Source organism: Galendromus occidentalis, unplaced genomic scaffold, assembly GCF_000255335.2.
Source record: "Galendromus occidentalis unplaced genomic scaffold, Mocc_1.1 scf7180000077442, whole genome shotgun sequence".
Taxonomy (NCBI): Eukaryota; Metazoa; Arthropoda; class Arachnida; order Mesostigmata; family Phytoseiidae; genus Galendromus; species Galendromus occidentalis.
The window spans coordinates 1,425,720-1,435,957 of NW_003805430.1; the positions used below are offsets into that span (position 1 = coordinate 1,425,720).

A 10,238-nucleotide genomic window follows, 5' to 3' on the forward strand; every position below is an offset into this window, starting at 1 on the left:
TTCGGAAGAGTCTGTTCGTTGATTAATGCCCCGATGTCGGCGCGTCTAGATGTCGCAGGGGAAAGTGGGGTCAGAATCGAGCGTCGCATGTGCATTCCTAATTAAAAGGCATGCGGTTCATACAGTTTGACTTGTTTAGCGCGAACGTCGGTACTTTCGAGGAGGAGGAGCCGCTGATGATGAGAAAATCGGAAACAGTCACCATTGCTCGCGCGTTCGTTGCCGTGCGATAACAGGAAACTCTCATGACTCAATGACGTATCGAAACGGCGTAATGTCAGAATTTTATCAGTCGCAACGAACATCTCCCGATGTCCGTCGGCGGATTGCTGCTGCTGTCGGCTCTAATTTGACGAAATTCGTCATCGCTGCGGACAATCTCTCGTGGACAGGAATCCGTGTTTCCCGTCGCCCCTTGGGGATTTCTCGGATTCACAGATGCGCGGGATGTCTTGTTGATGAATTCTGGATACAATTGTAGATATCACCAGCCTAAATCACAGGAAGACCATTCACCACTCTGCGTCTAGCTGGCCGGATCCAATGACCATCAGGGGATCACGCAAATGGCTCTCATCGACACCCACGTGGCAAACGGGAAATAACGGATATCGCAGATTAGAGCTCCTGATTTGTGCAACCCGAGTGATTTCTCGGGGGAAACGCAGATCTTCCCGTTGAAGCGCATTCGTTAGACCCATGGGAATGAGTGCCGTCAAGCGTTTACGACCGTGTACCTGAGATGAGACGTAGGAGTTCATGCATCGATTCTCCCAATATCGCTCCGGAATTTCCTCGAAGAATTTCCCAGTTGAAATCCGGAGTGGTCCTTCCGGCGTAATTCCGATCTCCGCCTGCCTGCCCCACGTCAAGGAACTTCGGATGAACAGACAGATCGCCGCACATCCGTTCCGAAGACATTCAAACCTGAGGAAGGGTGATGGAAAATGATTCCGAGAGATAGCGTTAGTGAATTGACCGCTCGAAGCGGATCTGGGCTGCCGATGGGAACTTTTATTCTCGCGTTCTGTAAGCGAGGAAGCCGGTAAGAGTTGGGTCTTCGACCGACCCCGTCATGATATGTGCGACGGAGGGAGTTTTTCTCCCCAAGGGTGAGACTTGCGTCAAACGACGGAAAATCCGAGCTCCCGATGTCAACGGAACTCCAAGCTCTCGAGCCGACCCTTATTAGCTACCAAGTCTATCGCCTGAAACGGGATGGCTCACAATGCGTGCTCAGGAACTAAGCTCACGATCGGAGTGTTTTGTTCTGACTGGCTTGTTGAGGGACCAAGACTCCGAACCTCGGGGGTATAATTGGAATATTGGTGATGATCTGTGTAGCGCGTGGCAGGGGCTGGTACACCTCTGCGCGTGGCACTCTCCAAGGGACAGCATGCTCCACTGTATCAAGGGCGGTGGGGTTAAACTTAATTGGGCATGAGGCACCATGGTCGAGAACATCGGGCAAAATTCCGAAAAGTATCCGCCAATGAGCGCCATCTCGCCTGGAGGAGTCTGAAGCCATTCTTAGTTCCAGCTCCGGAACCTTGGCTCTCGGTCAAAGGCCTGATTTCGTCGACAGCTCTTTGATATTCCGGGCAGAATCCTTCTTACTCTTTGCCCCACGTTCTCCTAGAGCCTCCTGGAGCGGTCGCTACTTCGAATACACCGAAATTCATCGTCATGATTTATTGTCTCATTGACGAACGCTCTGAGACGCGGCCCATTGCTTTCCCGCTGCTGGAGGGATCGACACGGGGAACGACATCCGAGAATGCGATTTGTTTCACCAACCGTGTCTTCTTCATCTTATTTGCTCGTCCATCTCCGAATCGATCATGATTCATGAGACTGAGCTTGCATGCTGCCGAGGCCGTTTTGAATGTATCACCAGAGACGAATAGGGAACGATTTCGCCGTCTCTCGCTGGGAAACGGAGCTCCGTGCCAAACTTCCAAACCTCAGAGCAGGCCCTCTCAGAGGGACCCTCTCGAGCGAGCCTTTTGGCGGTCAGCGCATGTTTTCGCTCGGTGAAAAATCTGGCCGTCTACAATGAAGGTTCTCTCGTGAGACATGATTTAGTGGCATATATGGCTTAGATGAACATATGCGCTTTGGAGTAACGTTGGAGGGGCGGCGCCGGCATGCGGTTAAGCAGATTGCACTTGTTTGAAGATCCCAAAGCTTCCCTCGATGGAAAATGGAGCGCTGTTGGATGCTTGGTTGCCTGAGCCGATCAGCGATTCACCATCGCTCACGTATCAGATCCAGAGTTGGGGGCTATGTTCTATGTTCGATGTCCTGATTTTCGGTGCTAGCAGACGAGCGATCCTCAAATTCTGTGAGCACGCGCATGTCACGTTGCGGTTCCAAACGTTCCGTTGATGTGGTGAAGCAGTCGAACAAGAAGGAAGCCGAGACGGCACTTTTGAAAACGCCAACGAAGAATCGACAGTTACACCATTCTTCAGTTGGGTAAAGTTCTCTTAATTTCTCTTTCGGCGACGGTATCACCTGATCCGGCTGCTCAGAATCGATGTCTGAATCGTACCGGAAGTTCTATCATAGATTCAATCTGTCTCGCAAATGGCATTGGCAGCCTTCCTGCTCGAGATGTCCGTACCCTGATCGATCCGCTGGTGGGTTTTAAACGCAGGCCACCTGATAAGTCGAGATGCCCGATGAAATTCGAATCTGTATTCGGCTTCCATCTAGGATTTCGAATCATAGACGGTGGCTCAATTCTGTCGCGAGGCTTACCTGGACGATGCCGAACACCCGATCCCGTACAGACATCGCGATTTCATGAAATGCGCGTTGGAAATTCCGGAGCCTGATCTTAGTCAGTCGGAGCTCGGGTGATCGGGCTCTCCAGGGATGGTGCTGCCGCCACCGGGCGTCGGGGTGGCCATCCGGAGACTCGTCCTCGACCTTGCCGCGAATTAAATTCAGAGGAGATTAGAGTTAGCGGTACAGAGTTTTACGCTACTCAATCGTCTCAAAAATTTATCGTTCGGAGAAAAAAACAGCTCTCGCGCCTCGAGACTTGTCACGCGTCGTAGATGTTCTGACGGCAGATGGCACCTGTTCGCTTCCTTCCACGTTCCACTGGAAATGAATGAGCGGACGATTCGGATTCCAGACCCAATCACGGTACTGGCCATCTCAACGTCATTGGATTGACGTGAAAGTCTGCTAATGAGTATTTGCGGCGGCTGGGTGGAAGCGGTTTTGACGTGTTTATCAAACGGGGAATATTTATCGGTGAATTTCGAAGTCGGGAGCCAAGAGCTAGATCAAAGTTGTCATTAGTAAAGTTGAGCGGATTCGTTGCCACCATTTTATGCGCGACACCTGTTCAAAGCGAATCGGAACTTCAGTCGAAACCAGAGACCTTTACCACAAGAACCCCGTGAAATGTCGACGCTCCCTCGCGCTGGTAACATTGTATCCGAATGTAATCTAGCTCCGGGCGATCGGCAGATCCCGACAGCTGAAACCCAGCAACCGTGTTCCGTTTCTCGTATCATCTTGCACTTCAACATCATCGCGACCTTCTCATGTGCTCGGAATTGTAGGATTCGATCACATAACAACTCCGCATCATATGACGTGGATTCACGATCATGCTCAGAGATGATATTATGGTGACCAGCCTTCCGCATGCGATTTGATCGAATTGCTTCGATTTCCTCCTCACAATAGCAGCTCATCAAGTTTTTCAAGCCGAAAATGAGTGTCGTCTTTTGAATCGGAGTTCAAATTACTGGTATCGTCCAATCGTCTTGCCCAGAATTGGCCGGAAACGAAATTATACCATTGTCTGGACGCGTGCGGGCGTGCCAAGAATCCTGACTGAGGGCTGACACAAAGGAGACACACTGGGGATCCTGAAGCTAGAAATCGAAATCCCCTAAAGGGTATGCTGACTGGCAACGAATCGCTTCGTTCTACTCGATCCCATTCAAAAATAGCCTCAGAACAGCTGGGCGCAGGATCGTGGTCCACATCGAGGTTTCGGTCCACCTCCCTCTCTTCCTCGCTGAGCTCACCGGCCGGCTTGGCTGTCGGGCCCGCTCTTGGCTGGACCGCTCTGCCGCCGCGGCCGTCGCCGCTTGGTGGGTCGGTCGGTAGCGGCTGAGCACACGCTGATGTGCTTAAGGGAAAAGGGAGCTGAGGGAACTCAGTATCCGTGAAGTCGTCATAGGTGCGCGTCGTGAGACTGATCGTCCGATCGATCCCTTTCCTCAGGGACCAATCAGATGGTGAGGTGCTGCCCGCCGATGCTATTGTGGTATAATTCGCTGTCCCCGGCCGCCCCATAGGAACTCAAGCCATCGTACGATCTGGTCCCTCTCCCGTCCGTGTGGCCCGGCAAGCGAGGCGCGGGCTGGCCCTCCGCTGTGAACCATTCACGTCAGAACTAGTGCCGCTACGAGAACTTTTCGAACTACTTAAAGACGGACTATTACAGAAAGTCCGGCACAACTGTCATTCGGACTCACTGTGTGAGGTGTGTCTCCGCTTAGTTGAGTGCCTTGTCTGTAGGGTGCTACGTCTGCTTACCATTGAGCATTCCCGCTTGCTCCACCGACCCGTTAGTTGCCTCTGTTCCCCACCGCGTCTTTCACGGCTTCATGCTTGGACCGTTGATCTGCCAAGTGTTATGGGAGATCCCAAAATCAGTGCTTGAATCGTGATTTCCGATACGTGTCTGATTTTCGAAGAAAAACAAAGCGGCAGAAATCCTCGGCCACAAGTGATTGCTCTTCGGATAAATCAGAGGAGACTTCGCAGGTGTGTATGATTTGCTGACCGCCCCACTAGTTCGCGAGTTTTCTGCGATGTGGACGGACACGTGAGTTGGAAGCAGCTCCCATTAGAGGCCCAGTTCGTCACTTCACCGGTCTCGGAGTTGGTCTTTCTGGGATGCCCGTGACCTTGTTCACGTGAGTCCAGCGCTCATTTTCCCCTACTGCTTCCTGCGTCTGAGTGATTCCTACATCACACGACATAGCGCGTGCGAAGCGACTTTCGTGAGGTGTTCTTCGCTTGGACACTGAGGAAAAGTTCGGATCTCTCCCCGGTTCCCTGCGCGTCGGCTACGGCTTCTCACACGCCTGAACCCGACTGAAATCCTTTGTCGATGTTGTCGCCGCCTTGCGGAGTCTCATGCGGGGGACCGAGAGAAATCCCGGGACGGATAAGGAGAATTTCCGGGGGTTCTAGACCCTTCCGAAAGCGAGTGGAGTGCTTGCTTTCTGGAAAAATCCTCCCGAGGATTTCTCAGCCATGACCGTCATTGTTCCCTCCTCCCTCTAGGACGACGTGTCGTATCCTGCAAATTACCCTTTCTCTTCGCCGGCTCATTCCCTCGTCGTCCTCAGAATTCCTTGCGGTCGATCCCCTCTTCCCCTAACGTACTTGCACACATGTATGTAGATCGAGCCGCTGCGGTGGAGGCGGTAGCGGCGAGTTCGGGAGCAGCAGAAGTAGCGGCGGCAAGAGCGAGCGGAGCGAGCAGCCACGAGGAGCCGCATTGGCAGACAGGCCTCGCAAATGATGATTCGTGATTTCTTTCCAGCTATGCTCCGCGTGTTCGTCTTTCTTCTCTGCCTGGCCACTGCCATTCACGCGCGTAGTCTGTGCGATCTCAGCGCAGACGACGGAATTCGATGCGAATGCACTGAAACGGAGGCTGTCTGCGAACCTACCCGACCGCTGGAGTCGCTGGTTCCTGCCGATCACAGACTCCCATACGAAAAATTCAAAAGCCGTCGGAACGTCAGAACCGTAAGTGATAGTAAGATAGTTTCTCGCTCGACTTTGTGTTGCTTCGAACCTTGACGAATCAAGGGGGACCGAGCGCGCCCAGCCCTCCACATGGTCAGACCGATTGGCACTGGTTCGAGTGACGTTCGTTCTTATCGAAAGCTACGGATTAGTCGGTGGAGCATTCACAAGAAAAACGGCTTTCTGATCACCTGGAAGAAAAAAGATCGTTCGTACCGAGCCAACGGTCGGGATGAAGCGAAGATGACTTTGCTCCCGTTTTGAAAAAGGTGGCCACTTCTTGCAAGGCGAGAACCAGAGGAAAGTTCTCGTTTTCCGTTCGAATAGCGTAAAGACTAATAATCCTTGATATCTCAGAATCTCTCGAGACGCTGTCCTTGCGGCGTTGGAACCTTAGTTCGCAGATTTCTCGATTTCAATTCGTCGACGCATCAATTAGCAGAATCGTAAATCACCTCCGTTTCTCGCTTTGAAGCCTTGCCGGAATCGACGGAAGAGTATATATCCGCTACCGCATCCCGAAGGTCCGCGAGGACACCGAGGTGAAATATATTCGGTCGGTATCATATGGTTCTCGCTCCGGCATAGTCGCTGAGAGATTGGAGAGTCATGCGAAGAAGAATCGAGAGCGAGGTAGAAAATTACTCTAGAAAGTTCTCCGTGTCCCCGGTGTCATCCGGTGGTCTCAACCTGAAGAGAATTTGTTCGTCAGAGGAAATACCCAATGCTCCGCCGCACAGAAATTTCTGACGTCATGAAAACAGTCATTTGCTCCACGATTCGCTGGACGATGACGTGTCACTAAGTGCGAGCCGGACACCTGAATTATGTCCAAAGTTACGATAGCTTCCCCTTCGGCGACTGAGTGAGCTTCGAGCTGCTTGTTTTTCCGTCGTGGATTCCGTCTTCTCTGGAACTCCACGTCCTCGACCACGAGACGGCTGAATAGTTCATGTGGACTATATACTCTGTGGCTTGCCGAGCATGGTGACATTCGATAACGATTTGAATGACTGTCTACCGCAGACTTCCAAATAAGGTTCATGAAAGTGGTAGCCGCGATCAACTGAGCAGTGACGCTGATCAGCTATCAGCGTCACGTATTTCTCCTTCGCAACGATCCTAGTTCGACATCGAGTTAAAAACTTCGGTCGATACGCGTCAAGCCGCTGGGCGACCCTGATGGACCGAGACACGTTTGGGGCAGCAACGATTTCGGAGCTTCCCATGCGCTTCGAAGGCACGATTGTGTTTCGAGTCGCACTCGAAGTCCGGCTCGACTCGGCTTACTTCAACGTTTGACCGCGTCCTTGATTTCAGATCACTTCGCTGTTGCTTCAATCGCCCGACGACAAATCCTTACTGAAAAAATTCCCCAATGACATCTTCAAAGAACCCTTGCACTTCAAAGTTGTCACCGTCGCGCACGGAGCGCTCTCCGTCCTCGAACCGTTCACCGCATTCGGTTCCGATATTGTTCGGGAGCTCACCATCAGCGAATGTGACATAACAGAATTGAAGAAGAAGGCCATCGTTGGTCTCAAGGTTGGTGACATACATATTACTCCGTTTTGTTTTCTACCTCATGCAGTCTGATACCCTCATATAGACTGGGGAGCCTGGGTCAGTCGCTGATGCGCTGCAGATTAGCTGGGAATCCATTATTCAAAGCAGATCCGTCTAGAGCAGTGTTCCACAGGGCGGTGCACGCGGAATTTCCGCCTATATAGAAGCCTATTGGGGAAGGGGCATGGTGGGCCGTGGGTCAGCAGCGTGATGGGGCACGATGGAAGATCTTTTAGGACCGTTGCTCTAGCGTAAAAAGTCCGTAAAGCGAAATGTTCGTCTGCTGGAACGTTCCTGGATCGTGTTGACTGTACTCCGACCGGAAATTCCGAACATCATAAGGGGCCCTATCTCTCCCTCCGCGGGAAGCTCCTGCGCTTTGCGAGAGGATAATCCTCTGACAGAGATGTTGTTTATTCTGCAGAGTCTTATGAAACTGGACCTGTCGATGAATTTGATGACGGAATTCGGGACTGGGGTTCTGTCAGATCTACCGATGCTGGAAGAACTGATCATCGCGCATTCGGAGCTAAAGGAGGTCAAGGCGCACGCTTTCGTCGAGCTCGGAGCGCTGAAGTCGCTCTCGCTTAAGGTGAGCTGAATATGTACCTTTTCTACAAGTCGATCCAAAATCTTCTCCGGACGGTCAGGATGTATCGCTAATTTTCTCCTAGAGACGACCTTGCACCGGCATCGTTCGGCATTCACTGAGCGCCCGGCGCGTTTGACCCGTTGTCGGGCGAGTTGCCAAATATTTGAAAAATTACTCCGCTCAGGAATGCAGCAATGGCAAACACCTCACGAATTAGTTCGTGTTGTATTCCCGAACATTTGATCGTATTCTCACAGTAGGGGATCGGGGTGAAGTATGATCTATTCAATCGGGTCATTTTTTTCGCAGGACAATAAGCTGACCTCCTTCGACAACGAGCTCTTGACCGGACTGGAGCGCCTCGAGAGACTTGATCTCAGCTATAACTTCTTGGAAAAAATTGACGACAACTCGTTCGTGGATGTTCCTAGACTCACTCACATTGATCTCACGGGGAATCGGCTTCTAAGCGTTACTCCTACGACATTCAAAGGACTGTACTTCCTCCGCAACTTGAGCATGGGTTACAACGACCTCACGAGTCTCCCGGACGCCTTTTTGCGAGATTCTCGAGTACTGAAACACCTCAATCTGGAGCGGAACCGTCTACGAACCGTCACGTTGGACTCACTGCATGGCCTCCAAGTGATCAGGCCAGACTTCTTCTTGGACCTTAGATGTAAGTCGAATCGAGAGAGTAGTATTCGTTCACTCTCCAAGCGGCTCCGGATTCCAGCTTCCCTTTGCTCGCTTAAGTGGGACACGCGACTGAATCCTTCTTTTTTCTTACAGTCAACCCTCTTACTTGCTCCTGCGATCTTTATTATTTGACGGAACTCCGAAAACGTCGATTGGCTACTATGGCGAACGAATTCGAAGACCCACCGGAATTCAGGAATCGTGAGTATCGGAATGTTCTTCCTCCTCGGCACACTATCAGGCCGATACTGGAATCAATCTATTCGACCATGTATACTCGAGCGTAATCTTCGATATATCAACGTGATGTTTTTTTTCTAGTCCAATGTAGAGTTCCGGACGGAGACTCGTTCGAACCCAGGGTTATCGATGATGAGCTCTTTGTGAAGAATCAATGCCAAGAGCTAGGGGGTCTCGCACAACATATCCCGCCCCCGAGCTCGCAGAGCATATCTCACTCCCCCACGTATTCTTCGGCCTCATCGTTGAATACCTCTACCGCAAATCCTCTGCGACCTCTTCTACCGGTCATTCTGGCAGCTTTACTCCTCCTGCGATTAGTTGAACACTGACGTGCGATCAACATCCTGTAAAAAAAATGTTATCATCCCGGGAAAGTTCTTATAGCATCCATCATCTTTGACACTCATCATTTTAGGAAGCATCGATCCCAATTCTGAATGATTCAAACATGTTTACGATAGATAACATAGTACCTACTTGAATGCGGTGAAATGTGAAAGCGTGGCTGTCGGTCGTGGGATGGGGTCCACTGCTCGGGAAAATGGCAAGCTTGTTGTGGGACTGTACGAATGCTTTGAGACAGTTTGCACAGAGTTATTTCAGACTACCCGATGTCCAGGATCGCGAACTCTTACATGCCTCTATCTCAGTGCAGTCGAAAGACATTGGTCGCGTCTTCTCATTCTGTGCCGGACAAAGTCAGTTAGCTGTGAAATCGAACTTCTACGATTAAGAATTGAGGCTTTTTCATTGCACGACGACAGGGGAACATCACTCTCACGATGTTTCCCTTCAGAACGAAAAGAAAGTATTTATTTTACAAGCCTTGTCGAACTTGATTGAGAGATTATAGAGATAAAAGCGCTGCTAATTTGTACTCCGCTGTTTTTTATTCAAACATATGTTCTAGGTTCATGTTAGTCGGCATGAGAGGTAGTGGACGTCTGTAGCCCGAGTTCCAAGAAAGGACGTCTGCGAATGAAATATATGATTCTCCGGTATGTCTGCTGTTGTCTTATTCAGCCCCGATATTGAGCGACCGATCAGATGTGTCGAGCCTTCTAAGTTCGTCTCGTGTCGCCGTATATACCAAAGGTGTCAGCCGTGCTTATGATAATCATATTGCATACAGCGCCCCACTGGCATACTGAAGAAAAACAGAGCGTTCAAGGAATTCGAACATCTAGAGATTTTCCCGTTCTGGGATTCCACAGTAGTCCGTCTCTTGGATAGTAGCAATTCTGCCAAGGGAGATCTTCTCGAGATCCGACTCGGAGTATCGGTTGATGGAGAGAACCGATTGATGCTCTCGGCCAAATCCGGTCGAAGGTCCGGACGTGAT

The 10,238-nt window shown here is 50.9% G+C and overlaps 1 protein-coding gene across 1 annotated transcript; it reads left to right on the forward strand.

The window, feature by feature from the left end:
- The first annotated feature begins 2,389 nt into the window (after positions 1–2,389).
- LOC100904418 (insulin-like growth factor-binding protein complex acid labile subunit) lies at positions 2,390–9,773 on the forward strand. The gene is made up of 7 exons (XM_003743298.2): positions 2,390–2,478; positions 5,588–5,796; positions 7,117–7,341; positions 7,787–7,954; positions 8,264–8,633; positions 8,747–8,854; positions 8,975–9,773. The coding sequence occupies exons 2-7, from the start codon at positions 5,590–5,592 to the stop codon at positions 9,223–9,225; spliced, it is 1,329 nt and encodes a 442-aa protein (XP_003743346.1). The 5' UTR covers positions 2,390–2,478; positions 5,588–5,589; the 3' UTR covers positions 9,226–9,773.
- The last annotated feature ends 465 nt before the right edge of the window (positions 9,774–10,238 follow it).

Bases quoted from the DNA above. Each gene is read 5' to 3' on its own strand.
- LOC100904418 (XM_003743298.2), top strand. From the start codon at position 5,590: ATGCTCCGCGTGTTCGTCTTTCTTCTCTGCCTGGCCACTGCCATTCAC. The intron at 7,342-7,786 runs GTTGGTGACATA...TTTATTCTGCAG, and splicing joins AGGCCATCGTTGGTCTCAAG to AGTCTTATGAAACTGGACCT. The intron at 8,634-8,746 runs GTAAGTCGAATC...TTTTTCTTACAG, and splicing joins CTTCTTCTTGGACCTTAGAT to TCAACCCTCTTACTTGCTCC.